The following is a 25,532-nucleotide window of genomic DNA, read 5'->3' as shown; positions in this document are numbered from 1 at the left end:
CATTTTCTACCACTGTCAGTATAGTACCACAGAGTTGATACATTACTCTGGGGTTACTGTTTTCCATATGTAGTACTTTTTGTCAATGTTAAACTTCATTTGCCACCTCTCAGCCCATCTGCTCAACCGTTCCAGATCCTGTTGCAGCAGCATAGCGTCAGTAGTTTCCTTAACAACCTTGTCAACCTTTATATCGTCTGCAAACTTGGACATTAAGTTTGATATACCATCATCAGTATTATTTATAAATACAGAAAACAATAATGGACCCAACACTGAACCCTGAGGGACTCCACTAATAACATTAGTCCATGATGAGCAGTGTCCATTGATTACCACTCTCTGTCTTCTCCCCCCTCAACCACCCCTTTATCCATAGCAGCAATTTGCCTCCAATGCCACATTGCTCCAATTTGTGCAGCAGTCTTCCATGTGCAACAGTATCAAAAGCCTTTCTAAGATCCAAGTATATAATATCAAAGTTATTCCCTGCATCCAGCTGTTTTGTGACTGCATCATAGTATCCAATCAAGTTGGTCAGGCAAGACTTCCCCTTAACAAAACCATGCTGTGTCCGAGCTATAACTGAACTCTTGTCTAGATGATCCTGCAGTGCTTCTTTAATCAGTGCCTCCATTAATTTTCCTGGAACAGAAGTTAAACTCACAGGTCTATAATTACTTGTGTCGGCCTTTGATCCTCCTTTGTGAACTGGGGTCACATTTGCACATCTCCAGTCTGTGGGTGCCTTCCCTGAGTCCAAGGAAGCTCTCATAATTATGGCTAAGAGTTCGCTTACCTTACTTCCTTTGCTGCCTCCTTTAATATAACTGGATAGATCCCATCCACCCCAGGCGCCTTTCTTGTGTTTATATTCAACAATTTCTCCTCCACTTTACTCTCAGTTATTACAAGATTCTCTAGCTTACTGCCAGAGTTGAATACACCTCTAGCGTACCCCTCGCTGAATAACTCCTCATGTGTGAATGTCGATGCAAAATATTCATTTAGTTTGTTAGCTACCTGAGCAGAATCATGAACAGTTGAACCATCGATATCAAGTGGAACAATTTGATTCATCCCCTTCCTTCTAGAGTTTACATAAGTAAAGAACTCTTTGCTGTTTTTCTTTGCATTCCTTGCCAAAGATTTCTCGTAATCTGCCTTCGCCTGCCTAACCTCCTTTGTAACTTGGTTACAGATCAACTTGTATCTATCATAGGCTTCTGTGTCACGTGTTAATTTATATGTATCCCATGCATTTTTCTTCTCTGTCATATGTCTCATTAGTTCATCTAGGCCTAATCCTTAAACAGTATTTCTTAGTTGGTATGTAAAGCCTAGTAGCTTCCAAGATAAGTTCTTTGCATGGTTCCCATTTTGAATTTGCTGTTGGTAACATCTTCAGTTGGTCCCACTGTATAGAATTTAAATACCGTCTCAGACCATCGTAGTCGCCTTTACGAAAGCAATAACCCTTCCCTTTACCCCTGATGGTAGTTACCTCTTTGAGTAAATCCCACTTCAGCACACTGTGATCACTGCCACCTAGTGGTTCATTTATCTGCAGATTCTTAATGCATGAATAATCACTACTGATAATCAAATCAAGAGTATTACTCCCTCTAGTTGCCTCCGAAACATGCTGATGTTGAAAACAATCATTCAATAAATTCACAAAAGCCTTGCTAGTGTGTGAGTGACCTGTCGAGGCAGTGTTAGGTGGGTCAGAAAACTGCTAGTTGGGGGGGGGATACAAGGACTAATAGATTAACAGTAGCCACTTTCAGAGGTGGAAGTGATTCTTGCACTGCTTCTATTGAAATGAGCAGAAGCCTGGAAAACAAGATGCAGGATATTTCAGAGACTGCTGGTAGTCATTGCGGTATAAGCAAACACATGGGTTGTGTTAGGATAGCTAAGAATAGAAACAGGTGCATGTATACCTGCGTGTACACCAATGCTAGGAGTTTGGTAAATAAATTTGATGAATTTGAGGTATTGCTCAAAACATCAAAGGCAGATATTGTTGGGATATCAGAGACGTGGTGTCACACAGATATAAGTAATGCGGAACTGGAATTTGGGGAATACAATGTGTATAGAAAGGATAGACAGGACAGGAGGGGAGGAGGGGTTATGCTATTAATTAAGAAACACATAAAGTCCAAGGAAGTGAAGCCAGTCGACATCGGTGGACAGGGCAGTGTTGAGTCAGTTTGTTGTGACATAAGCATAGGGAAATCAAAATTGAGAGTAGGAGTGTGCTATAGGCCTAATGACTCTGATGAGTATAATAAGATATTCTACAGGGAAATAGAGTGGGCCAGTAAATCAGAGAGTCTTATAATGGGGGATTTTAATTTCCCAGATATTGACTGGAATTTGTGGGTTGGTCACTCGCACTCTAGCAAGGCTTTTGTGGATTTATTGGATGATTGTTTTCTACATCAGCATGTTCGTGAGGCAACAAGAGGGAGCAATACTCTTGATCTGATTATCAGTAGTGATTCTTCATGCATTAAGAATCTGCAGATAAATGAACCACTAGGTGGCAGTGATCACAGTGTGTTGAAGTGGGATTTACTCAAGGAGGTAACTACCATCAGAGGTAAAGGGAAAGGTTTTTGTTTTCGTAAAGGCGACTGTGATGGTCTGAGACAGTATTTAAATTCTATACAGTGGGACCAACTGATGATGTTACCAACAGCAAACTCAAAATGGGAAGCATTCAAGGAACTAATCTTGGAGGCTACCAGGCTTTACATACCAACTAAGAAATATTGTTCAAGGTTTAGGCCTAAATGGTTGTCAGATGAACTAATGAGGCGTATGGCAGAGAAGAAAAATGCATGGGATACTTACAAATTAACACATGACACAGAAGCCTATGATAGATACAAGTTGATATGCAACCAAGTTACAAAGGAGGTTAGGCAGGCGAAGGCAGAGTACGAGAAACCCTTGGCAAGGGATGCAAAGAAAAACAGCAAAGAATTCTTTACTTATGTAAACTCTAGAAGGAAGGGGATGAATCAGATTGGTCCACTTGATATTGATGGGTCAACTGTTGATGATCCTGCTCAGGTAGCTAACAAACTAAATGAATATTTTGCATCGACATTCACACATGACGAGTTATTCAGCAAGGGGAATGCCAGAGGTGTGTTCAACTCTAGCAGTAAGCTACAGAATCTTGAAATAACTGGGAGTAAAGTGGAGGAGAAACTGTTGAAGATAAACACAAGAAAGGCACCCGGGGTGGATGGGATCTATCCAGTTATATTAAAGGAGGCAGCAAAGGAAGTAAGCAAACCCTTAGCCATAATTATGAGAGCTTCCTTGGACTCAGGGGAGGTACCCATAGACTGGAAATGTGCAAATGTGACCGCAATTCACAAAGGAGGATCAAAGGCTGACACAAGTAATTATAGACCTGTGAGCTTAACTTCTGTTCCAGGAAAATTAATGGAGGCACTGGTTAAAGAAGCACTGCAGGATCATTTAGACAAGACTTCAGTTATAGCTCGGACACAGCATGGTTTTGTTAAGGGGAAGTCTTGCCCGACCAATTTGATTGGATACTATGATGCAGTCACAAAAGAACTGGATGCAGGGAATAACTTTGATATTATATACTTGGATCTTAGAAAGGCTTTTGATACTGTTGCACATGGAAGACTGCTACACAAATTGGAGCAGTGTGACATTGGAGGCAAATTGCTGCTATGGATAAAGGGGTGGTTGAGGGGGAGAAGACAGAGAGTGGTAATCAATGGACACTGCTCATTGTGGACTAATGTTATTAGTGGAGTCCCTCAGGGCTCAGTGTTGGGTCCATTATTGTTTTCTGTATTTATAAATGATATTGATGATGGTATATCAAGCTTAATGTCCAAGTTTGCAGACGATACAAAGGTTGGCAGGGTTGTCAAGGACACTACTGACACTATGCTGCTGGAACAGGATCTGGAAAGGTTGAGCAGATGGGCTGAGAGGTGGCAAATGAAGTTTAACATTGACAAATGTAAAGTACTACACATGGGAAACAGCAACCCCAGAGCAACGTATCAACTCTGTGGTACTACACTGACAGTGGTAGAGAATGAAAGGGACTTGGGGGTGGTTGTGCAGGCAGATATGAAGTTCTCTGAGCAGTGCAGACGAGCTGCAAGAGTAGCTCATGGAGTATTGTCAATGATATACAGGAATTTTTCCAGCAGGGATAAGGAGGTGATTATTCCATTGTATAAGGCAATGGTCAGGCCACACCTAGAGTACTGTATACAGGTCTGGAGGCCTCATTTCAAGAAGGATGTAGAGCTGCTGGAACGAGTACAGAGAAGGGCAACAAGATTAGTGAATGGAACAAAGGGGTGCTCTTACGAAGAAAGGCTTAAGTTTTGCAAATTACAGTGTCTGGAGACTAGGCACCAGCGAGGTGATCTGATAGAGGTGTATAAAGCCTTGAATGGTTTAAGCATGCTCAATGCTGATGGGATTCTTCCTCTAGCTCAGAAAAATCACCTGAGAGGGCATAAATGCAAATTGAGGAAAGATAGATGTAGGATAGACGTGCGGAAATTTGCCTTTAGCCCGCGGGTGGTTGGTTGGTGGAACAGACTTCCATTCCTTGTGGTGGAGGTTGATAGCCTAAATAAGTTTAAGGCTCAGCTGGACAGGTATTTTGAACGAACAGAGGGGTGAAGTGGAAGTGGGGGGTTTTTTTTTTTTTGGCTGATGCTGCATAAGCTTGCTTTCTTGCATCAAATGCCTCTACTAATGCTAATGCTTATGCTAAGTTGGTCCCACTGTATAGAATTTAAATATTGTCTCAGACCATCGTAGTTGCCTTTATGAAAGCAATAACCCTTCCCTTTACCCCTGATGGTAGTTATCTCATTGAGTAAATCCCACTTCAGCACACTGTGATCACTGCCACCTAGTGGTTCCTTTATCTGCAGATTCTTAATGCATGAAGAATCACTGCTGATCATCAAATCAAGAGTATTACTCTCTCTAGTTGCCTCCCGAATATGCTGATGTAGAAAACAATCATCCAGTAAATCCACAAAAGCGTTGCTAGTGTGTGAGTGACCAACCCACAAATTCCAGTCAATATCTGGGAAATTAAAATCCTCCATTATAAGACTCTCTGATTTACTGGCCCACTCTATTTCCCTGTACATTTTCTTATTATACTCATCAGAGTCATTAGGCCTATAGCACACTCCTACTCTCAATTTTGATCTCCCAATGCTTATGTCACAGCAGACTGACTCGACACTGCACTGTCCAGCGATGTCGACTGGCTTCAATTCCTTGGATTTTGTGTTTCTTAACTAATAGCATAACCCCTCCCCCTTCCTATCCTGTCTATCCTTTCTGTAGCCGTTGTACTCCCCATATTCCAGTTCTGCATCCCTTATATCTGTGTGACACCATGTCTCTGATATCCCAACAATATCCGCCTTTGATGCTTTGAGCAATACCTCAAATTCATCAAATTTATTTACCAAACTCCTATCATTGGTGTACACGCAAGTAGAACCTGTTCCTATTCTTAGCTACCCTAGCACAACCCATGTGTTTACCTTTACCGCAATGACTCCCAGCAGTCTCTGAAACATCCTGCATCTTGTTTTCCAGGCTTCTGCTCATTCCAATAGAAGCAGTGCAAGAATCACTGTCACCTCTGCCAGTGGCTACGGTTAATCTATTAGTCCTTGTATCCCCCCAAGCTTTTAGTATGCAAGGCAACTTTTTATGTTTGCTTCTTTTGCTTTCAGTAACCCAGGAAGTTATTTTTTCCTTTCCACAGATCACACAGATTAACTTATAGCTGCTTACTGAATGTGTGCAGATTTCATCCAAAGTAGTTTTTTTCCTTTCTTTCATAAAAGAATTTTTGTGAATGATGCTTCAGATCATTCAGATCCGAAATGTGAGCATCGGAAATACATTATTGATTTCTTTTTCTAAGGTGGTGTACTCACAGCTGTATGTGACTCAAAAGTGTTTAACAAATACCATGACACTTGAAACTTCTCTCTTTATTTCACTAACTTTTAAAATAAATATTAGAAACATTCTCTTACATGTAGTTCTTTTATTTCTCTTTCACTATGTTGCTTATCATAAGTGTTATAATTGAATATGAATTCAATGCTTCTGCAGATTAAGTTGGCATTTATGGTCAGACGATCTGCATTTCTTTCAAATGTAGCAGAGATAACCCTAACTCTACAGCTGTTAAATTCTGATTCAAGCATAGTTTTCATATGTGCAATTTTATAAAATTCTCAATATTAAATTATAATTTTACAGCTCCAATACCTTAAGAGATTATCACTGAAATCATTAACTAAAGATAAAGAATCATTAACTAAAAATGAGATAGCTCTTGCTAGTGACATTATTTTCAGGGAAACAGGAAATATATTGTGCAAAAAGGATAGGTGGAAAAGGACCAGGGTATATCTTCCAGGGAAAAAAGTGTATGATGTTGTAGAGCAGATATCATCTTTTAAGGGCACAAAAGGTAATATTGTTGTACATGTTGGCACTAATGACATTAAGAGTAGAAGACCTGCTGACTTAATTAATAAATACAGGGCAATGTTGAGGAAAGTCATGAGTTAAGGTTAAATTTGAAACTGTGTGCAGTTTTTCCCAGGCACAATAGGAGAGAGTATACGATGACAGCATTGCCAATCAGTTAAGCTGTACAGAGATTGTGCAAGGCTCACTGGGTATAATTTTTCTGAGATCTGTGCATGTTAACAGGAGAGACTATTTTTACAGGGATGGAATAACTTAAATACAAAGGGTACAAGAATATTTTCTGATGCTATTGAGTCAGCATTAGTTGGTTCAGAAAACTGCTAGCTTGGGAGGGGGATACATGTACTAATAGATTAACAATAGCTGTAGGCAGAGGTGAAAGTGATTCTTGCACTGTTTCTATTGGAACGTGCAGCAGCCTGGAAAACAAAATGCTGGGGATTTCAAGGCCTGCTGGGAGTCATAATTAAACAGATAAATACATGGGGCTGTGTTAAGGTAACAAAAGGTAAGTACCGGTCCATGTACACTTGTATGTACATCAATGCTAGGAGCATAGTAAATAAATTTGATGAATTTTAAGTGGTGGTGAACTCATTAAATGCAGACATTGTGGGGATATCAGAGATGTTTTGTTACTCAGATATAACGGGTGCAGAATTTGAATATGGGGATACAATTGTATATAGAAAGGACATTAGTGTATAGTGGTGATTGTCAAGTGGCAATGGGTCCCTCCAATTCTGCATGTACAGAAGGATAGGAGGGGGAAGTTTATGCTCTTAGTTAAGAAGCACATTAAATCTAAGGCAGTGCATCCAGTTTACATGAGTCAGTTCTTCAGTCAGTTTGAGTCAGTTCTTCAGTGTGATATAAGCACAGGGAAAGAAAAAATAAAAGTGTGTTATAGGTCTAATGACTCTGAGGAGTACAATGAAAACTGTACAAAAAAATAGATCAATTCAGTAAATCAGAATGTCTTATAATGCAGGATTTTATCTTTCCAGATATTGACTGGAATTTGTGGGTTGGTCGCACCTACACTAGCAAGACTTTTGTGGATTTATTGGATGACTGATTTGTACAGCAGCATGTTCGAGAGGCAACAAGAGAGAGTAATATAATTCTCTTGGTCTAATTACCAGCAGTGATTATTCATTCACTAAGAATCTGCAGAAAAAAGAACCACTAAGTACCAGTGAATATAGTGTATTGATGTAGGATTCGCTTAAAGATATAACTACCATCAAGGGTAAAGAGAAGGACTTTTGCTTTTATTAAAGTCGACTACAGTAGTCTCAGACAGTTTAAATTCTGTACAAGGGGACTAATTGATGATGTTACCATCAGAAAATTCTAAATGGCAAGCATCCAAGGAAATAATTATATAAGCTACCAGGCTTTTCATATCAACTAAGAAATACTGTTCAAGGTATAGGCAAATGGATGTCAAACAAAATACTGAGACTCATGGCAGAGAAGAGAAATTCATGTGATGCATATAAATTATCAGGTGATACAGAAGCTCATATTAGTTATGAACTAGTCTGCAATCAAGTCACAAAGGAGGTGAGGCAAACCAAGGTATATTGTGGGAAGTATCTTGAAAAGAATGCCAAGAAAAGCAGCAAAGATCCCTTTAATTATGGTAACTCTGGAAGGAAGAGGATGAATCAAATTGGTCCACTTGATATCAGTGGTACAACTGTTGGTGATCTTGCTCAGGATGCTGATAAGCTGAATAAGTATTTTTCATCTACATTCACATATGAGGAATTCTCTAGGGGAGTGGACACAGTTTATCAAAATTTAAAAGGGAAGTTAAATTATTTTGTAATAACTGAAAGGGAATGGAAGAGAAATTGCTGAAGTTAAATGTAAGAAAGCCACCTGAGGTTATGGGATCTATCCAGTTATTTCAACGGAGGAAGCAAGGCATGAAAGGAAACTCTTAGCCATAATTATGAGAGCATCCTTGTATTTGTAAAAAGTTCCTTGTGGTCTGGAGATGTGCAAATGTATCCCCAATGCACAAAGAGAAAAAGATTGATAGGGTTATTTACAGACTGTTAGCTTCTGTTCCTGCAAAAGTAATGGAGTTATTGGTTAAAGAAGTAATGCAGGACCATCTAGACAGTAGTGCAGTTATTCTTCAGTCATAGCATGTGTTTGTCGTGATCCTGTATGACTAATTTGATTAGAAACTATGATGTGGTTACAAAGGAACTGGATGCAAAAATTTTGATATCATATATTTGGATTTCAGGAAAGCTTTTGATATTGTTGCACATAATAGACTGCTGTACAAATTAGGACAATGTGGCATTAAGGGTAAGTTACTGTTATGGATAAAGGGATGGTTGAGTGAGAGAAGACAGAATTGTATGAACACTGCCCTTCTTGGACTAATGTTATTAGTGGAGTCCTCCAGAGTTCGGTTCTGGGCCAATTGTTGTTTTCTGTATTTATTAATGATATTAATGAATGTACCGGGTGGTTATAAAATATGTTTCCCTATTCAGGAGACCCTAGTATCAAAACGGTTAGAGATAGCACTGTGAAAATCGGTGATTATGTCATTTAGGGTATGGGGAAGCAATTTGTAGAAGAAGAAAAATTAGTTCAAATTTCTGCCACCAAGAAAGAAATTGGCACTGTATTGTTCTATGTGCTTTCCTTCACTTGAGATGACATTCTGAAACCGGAGAACTGTGTGCAACACAACTTTGCATAGTATCTCATTGGGGATGTTGGCCTACATGCTGTTTAATGCTTGTTTTCAAATCGACAAGCATCTGTATGCCGCCATGGTAAACCCTGTTTTTTGGGTATCCCCATATCCAAAAATCACAGGAATTGAGATCTGCTGGCCAGAACTGCGAAAAGTCTCTAGAAATTATGTGATCGTATTCCGAATGTTGAACGGAGCAGTTCCTTCACTTGTCAACCAACGTGGGGAGGAGCACCATCTTGCATGAACACTATGGTCTCCAAGCATTGCCTTTCTTGCAGAGCTGGAATAATGTGATTTCTTAGAAGAGCACAGTACCGTGCACTAGTTACCTTATGGGGCCATGAGGTGTGGACTCTTCAAAGAAAAATGGTCCAATTATTATAAACTCTGCTGTGAATCCACATCATGCTGTAACGCATGGACTTTGTAGTTGTCTTTCATGCACAGCAGATGAACGAGAAGTTCCCCATATTCAGCAGTTTTGTGCATTTACAGCCCCATGAAGAGTGAAATGTGCCTCATCAGACCACAAGATTATTCGAGCCCATGTATTGTCAAGGTCCATATGAGCCAGCAATCATAGAACAAAGTCTTTTCATTGTAGCTGATCACAAGACTTTAGTTCTTGCACTATGTCAATCTTGTACAGGAACCAGCGTAAAATTATTCGAAACACTTTGTGTACAATAGACCAAGGAAGGTTCAAGTCTCTTGACACACCTCTGGCAATACTGACTGGTAGTGTTTTGCATTCTGACCATTACAATTGCCACTTCATCTACTACCTCTGTTCCGATACACTAGTCAATACATGGTCGTCCCCTGCCTGGAATTACACCTAACTCCCTGGTCACTTCAAATTTCTTTATTAGTTTTCGAAGTCCTACTGACGTCAAAAGTCCTTTACACAAACCTTTAAGTTTCCGATATTCACATAGTGCTGCATTAGCATTACTGTTATTCTGGTAGAACAGGCTTACTAAAAGAGCACCTTCCTTTTTTTGTAAGAGTCATAATGGTTATTGATGGTTACGTTGGCCTTTCTGCTTTTATCTAACAGCATGTCATTTGCATAAGCAGCATGTCTTGAAGTAAATGACAACTTTTAACGTATGTTCAGTGCCATTTTCCCCCTGGTGGCAGAAATTTGAATTAATTTTTTTTCTTCTACAGGTCACTTCCCCATACCCTAAATGACAACCGCCAATGTTCATAACACTAATTCTAACTGTTTTGACACTAGGGTCTCCTGAATAGGGAAACTTATTTTATAACCACCGAGTATATATATCAAGTTTATTGTCTAATTATAAAATGATACAAAGGTTGGCAGGGTAGTTAATGACAGTAATGGCAGTATGCTACTGCAACAAGGTCTAGAAAAGTTAGGCAGTTGGGCTAAGAAATGGCAATTGAGGTTTAACATTGACAAACGCAGAGTACTGCATATGGGTGGCAGTAATCCCAAATTAACATACAAACTGTGTGGTATTACACTCATTGTAGTGCAAAATGAAAAAGACCCAGGAGTAATTGTTGAGTGAGATATGAAGTTCTTTGAGCAGTGCAGACAGGCTGCCAGGACTAGCACATGGGGTTTTGGCAGTGATATAAAGGAATTTTGCTAGCAGTGATAAGGTCGTGATTACAATAGTAGTAGTAATAGAGGCGTGTGATGCAAGAAAGCAAGCTTATGAGCTTATGTAGTAGCATCATCATTCTACTCTTCTGTTTGACACAAGTTGACTCCCTATTTAGATACCGTCCTCCATTGTTGTCGATCTCTTGAATTTTGCATCATTTGTTGATAACTCTGAAAGCCTATGTTTTCCTTTAGGCATTGGAGCCATTCTCTTTTCGGTCTTCCTGGTGGTTGCTTATCTCCAATTCTTCCTGTCAGTACCACATTAGGCAGCCTGTGTTGTTTCATCCGGTTCACATGTCCAAACCACTGAAGTTGTTTTTTGTAGATCTGCTCTATTATTCTGTGTTCAAAATTTAGATCTCTCCTTACTTGTTCATTAGTTTTATGTTCTCTCCAATTTGTTTTATTGATTTTCCTCAGACATCTCATTTCAAATGCCATTATTTTTTGCCTTTCTTTCTTATTTATTCTCCAATTCTCTGATTCATAAGTTGCTTTGGGTATGATGACAGTTTCATATAGTTCAATTTTTAGACTATTTGAGATTTTATTGCTCTTCCATATGTTTTTGAGTTTGTTCATGTTTGTTTATCCAATGTTCAGTCTGTGATTAATTTAGTCAATATTACTTAGGTTTCCAGTTATTAGAGAGCCCATGTATACAAATTTTTGTACTTGTTCTATTTGTTGATTTTGGATGTATGTTTATGGCTTCTACGTTTTTCCGAATTGCATTACTTTGGTTTTATTTATATTAATATTAATTTCATAATTGTTGCTTGTTTTATCGATGTTTGTTAATATTTCTTTTAGTTGTTCTTTGGTTTCTGTTAAAATCACAGTATCATCTGCATATTTTATGTGGTTTATATTTTTTCCATTTATTATTGTGCCTCTTTTTCTTTTCAATTGATTTCATTAGTTCTTCTAGGTAGATATCAAATAGATATGGGGACAAAGGGCATCCCTGCATGACTTCTTTCTCTATTTCAAATTTCTCTGTTTTAAGGTTGTTGAATTTTACTATTGCTCTTGTATTTTTATAGAAATTGTTTACAAACATGATTATTTCACGATCAAGTGGGATTTTTTGTAGTTGCTTCATTAAATTTTCTCTGTTTACAGAGTCAAATGCCTGCGTGAAATCGAAGCACAGATAAAGAGGTTTCTTCTTATTCCAATATTTTTCTGCAGTGATGTTTAGTGTGAATATTTGGTCTATTGTTGATCTGTCTTTTCTAAATCTTGCTTATTCTTCCCCTATTGTTTCTTTATATGTTTTAAGTATCCTATTTTGTAAGATCCTTATAAATATTTCATATATACGTTTTAAAAGTGTAATGGGTTTATAATTCTGACAATTTTCTTTATCTCCTTTTTTGTGTATAGGTACTATTATTCCACTTTTCCAGTCTTCTGGTATATCACCTGTAAATAAAATTAGATTAAACAATTGTGCGAGGTGTTTTAACATTGCATTGCCTCAGAATTTCCATAGTTCTCCTTGGATATCATCATTTCTGGGTGCCTTGTCATTCTTCATTTGGCTAATTGCTTTCTGAACTTCTTCTTTTGTTATTGAGGGTGCTTTATCATATTTTTTTAATTTCTTGCATATTTCTTGTTTTTATTTTTCATCATCAGTGTTTTCGGGATGCATGTTTTAGAGAGTTTCTTTATAACTCAGTAAGCATCAGCATATGTAGCATCAGCAAAAAAAAAAAAATTCACACAACCATTACCTTTAAAAGTTTGTCCAGTTTCTCCTTGAATTTATTTAAGCTATAAACTTCCACAACGACAGATGGAAGCAAATTTCCACACATCTATTCTACACCTATCTTTCCTCAATTTGAATTTATGTCCTCTCAGGTTTGTAGTCTGAGCAAGTGGAAGAATCTCATCAGAATTCAGCGTGTATTGAGGTACACGCTGAATTCTGATGTGTAAGGCCATTCAAGGCCTTATACACCTCAATCAGATCACCTCGCAGGTGCCTAGTCTCCAGCCACTGCAATTTGCAGAACTTAAGCCTTTCTTGGTAAGAGGACTCCTTCGTTCCCTTCACCAATCTTGTTGCCTTTCTCTTTACATGCTAAAGCAACTCTACATCCGTCCTAAAATGAGGCTTCCAGACCTGTACACAGTACTCAAGGCATGGCCTGACCATTGCCTTATACAAAGGGATAATCACCTCCTTTTCACTGCTAGCAAAATTCTTGTATACATGGTGTCTCAAAAATATTGGTACAAACGTTTAGGGGAGGTAGGTAACATCTAAAGGAATGAGAGTCGCATAGGAACCCATAACCGGAAATGTCACCGTAAGTCGGTACACGGCACTGTTCATCAGTTCGCGAGAGGGAAAATTTCTGGTTTACTGATTCCAGCAGTAGTCACTGCACGAAGAGCATGCATCAATATACAAACTGTGAGCTTGCAGACATGCACCTAGTGTATGGATTAGCAGAGGGCCCACACAGTGTGCGGCACAACATCGCTTCGCAATAAATATGTGGGCAGGTATGGTCGGTGACTACTTAGTTGGCCCATACCTGTTACCATCCCGCATGAACTCCGTTAAATATCAGATCTTTCTTGAACAAGTTCTACCAGGGTTACTTGACGATGAGATGCAAATGAGACGATGACAAATATGAGACGCAACATTTGGTTTCAACATGACGGGGCGCCTGCCCATTATGGAAGGTGTGTTCGTGACCATTTGAATAGGCGTTTTGGGCGTCGATGGATTGGTCGTGGTGGACACGTTTCCTGGCCCCCACGCTTACCTGATTTATCGAGCCTTCATTTTTTTCTGTGGGGGGGCCCTAAAATCTATTGTGTATGAATCGCCTGTGGAGACGGAAATGGATATCGTGGCGAGACTCATCGGCGCTGCTGCTACTGTCAAATAAACTCCAAGTGTGTTCGACTGTGTCCGCCAATCCATGCTGCATCGGTGTCATGCATGCATCGTGTCTCATGGTGGAACCTTCGAGCAGCTGTTGTAACATCATGAAATGCATCCATCTCATACTCCATTGTTAATATTATGTCAAATAAATTTTTGCCACTAATTACTGTCTTGTCATTTCTGCTTCTTGTGCCTCTGCTACTACTTTCCCGTGACGTTTCTGGTTATGGGTTCCTATGCGATTCACATTCCTTTAGATGTTACCTACCTCCCTTAACGTTTGTACCAGTATTTTTGAGACACCCTGTATTACTGAAAATATCCCATGACTTGCTCTGGCAGCCTGTCTGCATTGCTCAGAAAACTTCATATCTGACTGCACAATCACTCCCAGGTCTTTTTCATTTTCTACCACCCTAAGTTTAATACCACACAGTTGGTACGTTCTTCTGGGGTTACTTCTACCCATATGCAGTACTTTGCATTTGTCAATGTTAAACTTCAGTTGCCACTTCTCAGCTCATCAACCCAAATTTTCTAGATCCTGTTGCAGTAGCACACTACCATTACTGTCATTAACAACCCTACCAACCTTTGTATCATCTGCAAACTTCGACCTAAGCATGATATACCTTCATCAATATCATTGATAAATATACAAAACAACAGTTGGTCCAACACTGAACCCTAGGGTACTCCACTAATAACATTAGTCCACTAGACCAGCATCCATTGCTTACCACTCTGTCTTCTCCCACTTAACCACCCTTTTATCCATTGTAGCAACTTACCCTTAATACTTGACTGCTCTAATTTGTACAGTAATCTTCCATGTGTAACAGTGTCAAAAGCTTTCCTGAAATCCAAGTATATGATATCAAAATTATTTTTTGCATCTAGTTCCTTTGTACCCACGTAATAGTATTCAATCAGATTTGTCAGACATGACTTTCCCTTAACAAACCCATGATGTGTCCGAATTATTGCTGCAGTCTTGTCTAGATGAGCCTGCAATGCATCTTTAACCAGTGACTCTGTAACTTTACCCGGAATAGAAGTTAAATTAACTGGTCTGTAATTATTCATGTCACCCTTAGATCCCCCTTTGTAAATTGAGAATACATTTGCATATCTCCAGTCTGTGGGGCTTCCCTTGAGTCCAAGGATGCTCTCATAATTATGGCTAAGGGTTTGCTTAGTTTTCCTCTGCCACCTCCTTTAATATAACTGGATGAATCTCATCAACCCCAGGTACCTTTCTTATGTTAACTTCAACAATTTCTCTGCCACTTTGCCCTCAGTTATTACAAAATCATTATCCACCCTGTAACAGTTTGATAAACTTCTGGCATTTTTCTCCCTTAATAAGTCATGCGTGAATGTACTCTTAGTCTATTAAGAGAGTACTCTTAGTCTATTAAGATTAATTATGAAGGCATACATCATTAGACTCAGGAGAGCTTCCTTTGGACTGGATAAGTATTAATGGTATTATGGTGCATTCTTATTCATAAAACTCATGGATGCAATGTACCATTTCTGTCTAGGTGTCCCCATGTTGTTACAGTGCAACACAGACTCCTAGATAGAGAGGATATTTTTCAAGGTAGCTTAGTTTTATAAAGGAAACACCTTGTTTAACTAATCTGATTAGTTATTTTGATAACTCATGAATTGGATGTAGGAAATAAAATAGACATTATTTGTTTACTTCAGCAAAGCATTTGTTAAAATAAATGCATCCTGCAATCCATTTATCTCTAAATGAATTGCAGGAAGGCTGAAGACAGGAGGCAGAGGATTATGATTAATCATTGCATTTCAGGTTGGACCAGGGTTAGCAGGCATAGTGATTCTAGCACTCAGTGTACCCCGCATATCTCTCCAATTTGTACAGCAGTCTTCCATGTGCAGCAGTATCAAAAGCTTTCCTGAAATCCAAGTATATGATATCAAAATTATTTTTTGCATTCAGTTCCTTTGTGACCACATCATACTATCCAATAAGATTGGTCAGACAAGACCTCCCTTTAATAAACCCATGCTGTGTCTTAACTATTACTGCAGTCCTGTCTAGATGATCCTGCAATGCTTCTTTACCCAGTGATTCCATTATTTTTCCTGGAACACAAGTTAAAATAACAGGTCTATAGTTACATGTGTCACCTTTTGAACCCCCTTTGTGAATTGGTGATACATTTGCACACCTTCAGTCCATGGAGCCCACCTCCTGCAAGTCGAAGGAAGCTTTTAATTATGACTAATGGTTTGCTTAATTCCTTTGCTTCCTCCTTTAATATAACTGGATAGATCCTGTCAACCCCAGGTGCCCTTTTTATGTTTAACTTCAACAATTTCTCCTCTTTTTTGCTGTCAGTTATTACAAAATCACTTGGCTCCCTGTTAGAGTTTGATAAACTTCTGGCACTTATTGAATAACTCCTCATGTGTGAATGTAGATGCAAAATACTCATTCAGTTTATCAGTTACCTGAGTATGATCATCAATAGTCAACCCATCTATGTTAAGTGGTCCAATCTGATTCATCCCTTTCCTTCTAGAATTTACACAAGTAAAGAACTCTTTGCTGTTTTTCTTTGCATTCTTTGCCAAAGCAGGCAGCTTAACCTCCTTTGTTCTCGTAACAAAGGAGGTTAGGCTGCCTTCGCCTGCCTAACCTCCTTTGTGACTTGATTACAGACTAGCTTATATCTGCCATAGGCTTTTGTGTCACCTGATACTTTATATGCATCCCATACATTTTTCTTCTCTGCCACGAGCCTCATTAATTCATCTGACATCCATTTAGGCCTAAACCTTGAACAGTATTTCTTGGTTGGAATGAAAAGCCTAGTAGCCTCCAAAATTAAGTCCCTGAAGGCTTCCCATTTAGAATTCAACATTGGCAACATCATCAGTTGATCCCACTGTACAGAATTTAAAAACTGTCTGAGTCCCCTCTAGTCAACTTTACGAAAGCGAAAGCCCTTCCCTTTAGCCTTGATGGTAGTTACATCTTTAAGTAATTCCCACATCAGTACATTGTGATCACTGTCACCCAGTGGTTCCTTTATCTGCAAATTCTTAATGTATGAATCACTGCTGGTGATAAGATCAAAAGTAGTTACTCCGTCTGGTTGACTCTCGAACATGTTGCTGTAGAAAATAGTCATCCAATAAATCCACAAAAGTCTTGCTGGTGTGCGAGTGACCAATCTACAAGTTCCAGTCAATATCTGGAAAGTTAAAATCCCCCATTATAAGACATTCTGATTTACTGGCTCACTATTTCTCTACACAATTGCTTATTATACTCATCAGATTCATTAGGCCTATAACACACACCTACTCATTTTTCCTTTCCCAGAGCTTATATTGAATCAGCTGTCCAGCATACTTCTTCACTTATTACTTGATAATTGGCAGATAGACTTTTTTTAAAGTAACCATCCCATCATCAGTATTAAATTTTGTTTATTTTTGTCTTTTCCATTATTTTCCTTCCTGGGCTTTTTGTTCTCAAGAATGTGGGAAAACAGCTCTTTCCTAACAGGATACCAAACAGCTCCATAAATCACTAATTACAAAATATAAATCTTATACTCAGATGCAGAGAGATGGCTCCAAAACTGACCACCATGTCGGTACTGCCATTTTCCATAATCTCCAGTTACCTTTAGATTAGGCGCCTCCGTAGCCAGGTGTGGAGGAGCAGTAGTGCGTAGCACATGCTTCTTGATTAGACCAGGGTTCGAGCCCGTTCAAGCTCCTGAAAACCAAATAACAACAACCTTTAGATTGCAGCATCTTTACTGCCGAACTTCTTGCAGTACAAATGGCCCTTGGAATATATAGAATTGTACCAGTTTACTCATGGTGTCATCTTCAACTCTTTCAGTACCATTTTCCCTTTACATCAACCTAGGAAACATCACAACTAGCTACTTGATCATATTCAGAACTTACTGACTTACTAGCTAAGGAGATGAAAGTTTAAAATTTTGTATCCCTAGCCGTGTTGATATATCTTGCAAGGAGAATTCCAGCCATGCAGCCAGATTCACTGTGGACCAATTGATGGTTCTTTTAAAGTTCTTTTTACTGACTATAAAAGTCTTGTAATAAGTTGAAATATAAATCACAGGCAGACTATCTGGAAACATCAAGAGGGCACAGGCTCCTTTACTCCCTTGACATGAGCATCTGTTTGTGGTGAGGGGGATCTCCCAGCGATGCTGCTTCCATATTAGCATGACTGGAATCAAACGCCCCATACCTTGGTTCCAGGGTTACATTATTGGAATCTGGCATGTGTGCCACCATGTGCTGTGACCCATGGAAACTCTAAAAGGGGGATCTTGGCAGGTGAGGGACCCAGCCTTAATACACCATTTGGCCCCTTTCTTTGACAAGATGGGAGGTCACAGACTGTTATGAATTGAATCAGTCAGTGTTTTTTTTTTTTTTTTGTTTTTTATTGTTAGGGTCTTGAGCATAGTTTCCAGACCCACAAGATAAGATAATATTAACTGCCTTTTCCATCCAAACCAGGAAAGGATCCAAATGTACTGAATAATTATTATCCAGGAAAGGAAGGCCTGATACAGAGAACTTTTTGTCTGACTGCACAATTACCCTAGGTCTTTTTCATTTTCTACTACATTGAGTGTAGTATCACATAGTTGGTACATTACTCTGGGGTTACTACTACTACCCATATGCAGTACCTTACATTTGTCAATGTTAAACTTCAATTGCCATTTCCTCAGCCCATCTGCCTAATGTTTTTAGATCCTGTTACAGTAGCATGCCATTATCACTATCATTAACCACCCTACCAACCTTTGTATCATCTGCAAATTTGGACATTAAGCCTGATATGCTTTCATCAATATCATTGATAAAGATAGAAAACAACAATGGACCCAGCACCGAATCCCATGGGACGCCACTAATAACATTAGTCCACAGAGAGCACTGTCCATTGATTAGCACTCTGCCTTCTCCCATTCAACAATAACTTTATCCATAGCAGTAACTTGCCCTTAATGCCACACTGCTAATTTGTACAGCAGTCTTTTATGTGCAATAGTATCAAAAACTTACCTGAAATCCAAGTATATGATTCCAAAATTATTTTTTGCATCCAGTTCCTTTATAACAACATGTAGTTTCTAATCAGATTGGTCATACAAGATTTCCCCTTAATAAACTCATGCTGTATCTGAAGTAAAACTGCAACTATGCCTAGATGATTCTGCATTACTTCTTTAACCAGTGACTCCAGCATTCTCCCCAGGACCTATCAAATGGGTGTATCGCCCGGTGAATTTAACTGACTGCCCGGCTAAAATTTAAGTGATTCTTGCGGTACCGTATGGTACTGCTCACTGATCTCGAACATACTATGCAATTGAGGTCAATGCAACAGGAGCATTTAATGTTAAATTATGCAATTAATTTTTGCTCTGTATCGCTTGTCACATTTATAAATAACAGAAAATTTTATAATATTGCGAAGTACAGTATTACATTTCCCCACCCAGCTACTTCATAATGCCACCCGGCTGGCAAAATTTTCTGAGGAGAACACTGGACTCCATTATTTTCCCTATGGAACAGAAGTAAAACTAACAGGTCTGTAATTAATCATGATACCCTCTGATCCCCCCTTTGTGAATTGGGGATACATTCGCATATTTGCACTCTGCGGGGAAATCCCCTGAATTCAATAGAGGATTTGTAAGCTGGACAGTAGAATAATATATGGGGAACAGCCTCAGGAACCACAGAAACAAAACTGTTGTGGAAGAGTTAATAAAATAATTTAGTATTATTCGAGCCATGGATGGGAAGGATATAAAAAGTGAGTAAGCTCGGAGTGAATCAGGGGTACTCATAATTATGGATAAGGTTTTGCTTACTTCCTTTGCTGCCTCCCACTAATATAATTGCATAGATCAAATCTAACCCAGGTGCCTTTTTTTATGTTTAACTTCAGCAGTTTCTCTTGCAATTTCCTTTCAGTTATTACAGAATTATTTAACTTCCTGTTAGAGTTTGATAAACTTTTAACATCCACTTCTGTAAATAATTCCTCATGTGTGAATGTAGATGCAAAATACTCATCCAGTTTGTCAGAAACCTGAACTGGATCATCAACAGTAGAACCATTGATATCTAGTGGGCCCATGTGATTCAACCCATTCCTTCTACTGTGAAGTAAATAAGTTATGAGTAAATAAGTCTTTGTTGCTTTTCTTGGCATTCTTTTCCAGATACTTTTCATAATCTGCCTTGGTTTGCCTCACCTTTTGCAGGCTCATTTATATCAATTATGTAGTATAACTCCACAATATGAGAGATGCCTAATGGTATTCAGTGATTTAGACTAAAAAAGAATTCTTGGGCAAAGGCCTTAAGCTACATGGGAGTTTATTGATGTTCAGGTTAGTGCAATCGCATCAGTTTTATACGTAGTGAATTACCCAAAGAGGTAAATGACATTTTAATTATTATTATTATTATAATTAGCCATATGGTGCAAGGAAGCCTGAGGCTTTTGCTGCACCAGCCAAAAAAAAAAAAAAAAAAATTCTGAGTTACCCCTGAGAGAGAGAGAGAGAGAGAGGGGGGGGGGTCAGAAATAGAAGGGAATCACCAAGAAAGAGAAGAATGATGATATCCAGCTCAGGACCCTGGGTGTGCCAAGCCCATACTCACCAGATGTGAGCCCCTGGGAGGATTACATCTCACCTTGTGGAAACCTTCACAATGAGTTGCCATAATATTGCACTACCTCAAATAAGTAATGCTTCACTGATGGAGAAGACTATTGTTACTTACAGTGGCAGATTAAGGATAGTTGGGGGCCCCTAGGGGAATTATATTTGGGGACCCCCCCAAAAAATAATAAAAAAATAAAATAAAAGTTAGGTGGCAAATAAATGAAATTTTGTACTTTTGAATTTTTTGAACTTCTGGATTTTTCTGCCTGTTAAAGGGTTAAAGGATGATAAATAAAACTTTTTAGTTTAATGAATAATTTTTTATGTCGTCTTTACAAATTTACTTTGCGAATTTATTGATTACGAAAAAATAAACTTCAAAGTTTATTTTTTCGGCAAACTCGTGTTCAATGGAAATTAGGGATAAGGCATTTAATTGCTCTTGGCTCATTACAGCCATTGGTATTGCGGCATTATTTAAAGCATAGATAGTCCGCACTGTTCAAAATACGTATTAAAACATAATTGTTTTGAAAAAATTTTCGCTTAAAATAATCAAGATTTTTATGATGTTTACTGAAAACATTAATCTATTTTAAAACACTATAGGAAAATGTCTTGGCTTGGGGGCCCCTAGGCACGTGCCTCATTGCCTTAATGGGTAATCCTACCCTGGTTACTTATTCTCAGCAGATACCACCACCACCCAGACAGTACTGTTTTAAGGTTTTTTGCAATTTTAAGTAGGCAGGTCACAATTGTGACCTGCCTACCAAAATTGCAATTGTGACAATTCAGTTATGAAGTATAACTCCACAATATGAGAGATACCTGATGGTGTGCAGTATGTGGGAGTTTACTGACATACGGGCTAGTGCAATAACATAATTTTTATACATAGCAAACTACCCAAAGTGGCATCATTTTAATCATGATGCAATCATGACAACTCATAACTGAGTTGCCACAATTGCAACAGGAGGGTACCTGCTCACCCATCCACCGAAGATAGGCCAAAAAGTCTTGAAACGGTGCCATCTGGGTGGTGGTATCTACTGAGAATAAGTAACAGTAGTATTCTCCATCGGTGAGGTGTTACTTATTTGAGGTAGTGCAATATCAAACTCATTGTTGAAGGTTTTTGCAATATGAGATATAATTAAAACATTGTCATTTACCTACTTTGGGTAGTTTCCTATGTATAAAAATAATGCAATTGCACTAACCTATATATCAAGAGAAAAATAGTCATGCAATTAAATATATATGAAAACTGATATAGGATGATTACAGTAATTGCACACCAAACAGATAATTTTCTTCGAGTTCAAAGCTAAAAAGAAAAATATAATAATTGACAAAACTAGGTAAGCAGATTAATCATTTTACAATATATGTACATATATGGAATTTTGTTGTTTGTTTGTTTTGTGGTTTTTAGGAGCATTAGCAACTAAGGCCATATTGCTCCGGGGATATGCGGTGGTCATTCCCTGACCTTTCCACATCCTCTGTATTTGGTGGTCACGGGCTCGAACTGCCTGGCTACTGAGGCGCCACCATGGAATTTTGCCAGCAATGAGAAAGAAGTGGTTGTCCTCTTATATAAGACAGTGGTTAGACTGAGTACTGCATACAGTAATAATAATTATTGTTTGTCTTGCAATTTTTATTATAAAGGTTTACATTAGTTGGGATCATGTACAGAATGTTTCAGTGAAATGGCTCCAAGGTCTATCCTGCTTATTTTAGGTTTAGATTATTTGTCATTTGGGCCTTTTTTAGTCTTTGCTCGAAATTTTAATTTTATGTTAAAATTGGACAATATTACTATATAGATTTTATGATTTCTAAATTTGAACATGTTTAGCTGTGCAAATGAAATTTGTATGTTGCATCTGCTCATGTTATAATGTTTTTTTTTTGTTTCGAGTAAAATTGGTTTATATTTTTTTCAGAAGTACATCAATGACATTTTTAGACTAAACAGAGGACAGAAGAACTTTCCCAATGAGGAAAAAAAGTAGTGATTAGGCAAAAAATTTGAAATTTAGAAATCATGAAATTCAAATGATAATACTTAATCCAATTTTAACTCAAATTCAATCCAAATATGACAAAAAAGTGTAAACAACAAATCATCTACACCTAAAAGTAAGTGAGATATACCCAGTGCCTTTTAATTGAAACACTGATATTTTTATTTATGTGTGTGTTTAGTTCAGTGGTGTTGGATATAATTGCTCAATTTTTATTTTGTTCTATTTTTGTGTTACATTTTAGGTAAAATTAGCTGATGTACTTGGCAAAAGTATTATCCCTGTTAGTTTTTTGGATTATTGGCCACCCGAGTGCTTAGCAATCCAATTTGCTTCTACACAGTATATATCATCTAGACCTCAAGAAGGAGATCATGGTAAAGTTTGAACCTCACAACCCTATATAATTTGCCATTTTTTCATACTCAGTTTTTTAGAAATATAATTTACTGTTACTATATTCAAATTCAAGAAGAAACATTGGTTAGTATTAAAATGCAGTACAGTAGATGTTCTCTTATCTGTTGTGATCAGGAAAGAGTATAACATACGTGATTAAAGAACCCTTTGAGGGTTCTTTAATCACGTATGTTAGCACCTTAAGCACCTATAGCACCTTAAGAAGAAGAATTAGCACCTATAGCACCTTAAGAAGAAGAATTTTATTTTCACTTAAAACATACATTAATTTACATATAAGCAGTAATTTTTATCTGATTAGATGAAGTATGATCTTTGCAATATAGCCCTTTCACGTCTTTATAAATATTACATTATTGACTGTTGAATCAGACTATTGTTTGGTATAATGTAAAGCTTTATCTGGGGAATTTTTGACTGCTGCACAAGAAATTTTTGACTTTGGTTTTGATTCATTCTCTTCTTCATATTTAAATCCAGGTTGTTTCACTTCATGATGAGAATGACTTCTGCACTGTCCATAATTTAATTTTTCAAAAAATTAGAGATAGTTTGTTAGAATTCAATGTTTAAATCATTGGTTTGTGTCTTCTTGATGTAAATCTCCGAACCTTTAAGAACATAGTTCAAGACTCTTGTTAATGTTATCAACTTGGGCCCAACTCTTCTCCAAAATGAAATCAACTTGGAATTTCATTTTATGCTAGTGCTATATTGTAAACACATCTTTTGATGTTAATAACTTTTAATGATTCTATAAGTGCTATATTCTTGTCATCTAATTTTTCCAAAGTTGAACACAAATTTCACCTACATAATCTCTTGAGACATTGTGTTGGTTGTATTAAAGATTATTATGGATCTTACATCATTTTAGATGTTACAGATGTTACATTTGGTAATAAAATATAGCCTGTATGTCCCCTCCCTCACCATTAAATTTAATTTCTGTAGGGAAGTTATTTATGAAAAAAACTATTCTTTTAAGAATGGCAGAGTTCATCTATGTTGCTTTTTGTGAGTATTAGTACACTAGCAAAGACCAACAATATATATTTTTAAAAGCTCTAGAATTAGTTTATTTACCAACAACAAAAAACAGCAATTTATGAGTTGCAGTTTCATTGTTGCAGACAACTACCATGGTTCCCTTTGGATTTTTTGTATCCTGGTACTGCAGGCTCCACTTTTTTTTGCCATAATTTTTGTAAGTAACATCTTATAATTTAGACCTGTTTTGTCCATATTGTACATAATATAATTTCAGGTATGACATATATATTCTTCTAAATATTTCTTTTTTCTAGTGGCCTAAACAAATTTGCTTAATTTTCTATTGGATGCATTTGTTCATTTATCTGCTAGCTTTTATAAATTAGTTATTCATAATAAGAGGTCTAATATGACTAAGGCGCATTTAGGGCTAGAGCCTCAAGCTGCGAACAAATTTAGACTATGTATATAAAGTGCTTAGCATCATAATACACAGCCATTTCTGAATAAACAGAAAATTTTTAAGATATAACCTAAAACGATGCCACCTTAAAAATTTTCTGTTTATTCAGAAATGGCTGTGTATTATGATGCTAAGCACTTTATATACATAGTCTAAGAGGTCTAATATGTTAATATAGTGATATAAATTGAATTTTTTCTGGTTCACATACATAGCAGGTCTTGAAAAAAGAAGCAATTTGCTTGTTTCGCATCAGGTTTTCTAAGTTTACGAGATGACAGGATATTTCCATTTATCTTTGAGGTGATTGGCGTTCCATGTCATCTTTCTTGCATAAAGCACAGCCATGCTATACAGATATTGTTGTTGTTTACTATATTTTGTTTTCTGTAACACGGAACAAGAACTTAACTACCCTTATGAAACAGACTCAGTGTAATCCTTCTAGATTTAAAAAAAATAATTTTTTTCCAGTCTTTTATAGTTGTCCCACCCACATCATATTTAACAGCACTTTTTTTGGGATTAAAGAAAGAAAGAAAATTAAAAATAATAGACAATTAAAAATAAATTTGTGTTTTTTGAAAACTGAGTTGGATACTTTGAAAAATTTTATATATATATATATATATATATTAGCATAGTGAAGTAGTCAAAAAATAAAAAAATTGTACAAAATATGATATGTAAATTAAGAAAATAATACGAAAATTAAGAAAATAAATATAAAGCTATAATTAGAGGCAGCAAAAATGCACATTCCTCCACATGATTGGGCATCTGATATTATGATATTAAATATTAAATCAAAATTAATGTCAGTAGCAAGGGAAAACTGTTGAGCGAAAAATAATAAATTAAACATAATAATTAATAAACAGGGAGGGAGAAGAAAAAGTGACTGAAAATTGTAGCAGAAAATCTCCAAATAAATGTAGAAAATCCGATTCAAAATAATAAATCAATTTTAAATTTAGAGCCAATTACATAAAAAAATTTTTAGCGGCGCCCCCCCTCGTAAGATGCCAG

General features: G+C 37.4%; 1 protein-coding gene across 2 annotated transcripts in view; it reads left to right on the top strand.

The window, feature by feature from the left end:
- LOC150078362 (uncharacterized) overlaps positions 1–25,532 on the top strand; it is a 399,628-nt gene that overhangs the window by 168,057 nt on the left and 206,039 nt on the right. For both annotated transcript variants that reach the window (XM_090385439.1, XM_090385438.1), the window contains exon 7: positions 22,872–23,004. In XM_090385439.1, the coding sequence (XP_090241565.1) occupies positions 22,872–23,004 (133 nt within the window). The remainder of the gene's footprint in view (positions 1–22,871; positions 23,005–25,532) is intronic.

Source organism: Mastigoproctus giganteus, chromosome 11, assembly GCF_048544385.1.
Source record: "Mastigoproctus giganteus isolate SK-2022 chromosome 11, ASM4854438v1, whole genome shotgun sequence".
NCBI lineage: Eukaryota > Metazoa > Arthropoda > Arachnida > Uropygi > Thelyphonidae > Mastigoproctus > Mastigoproctus giganteus.
The sequence above is the reverse complement of the archived record's forward strand: the minus strand, read 5'-3'. Positions and strand labels throughout refer to the sequence as shown.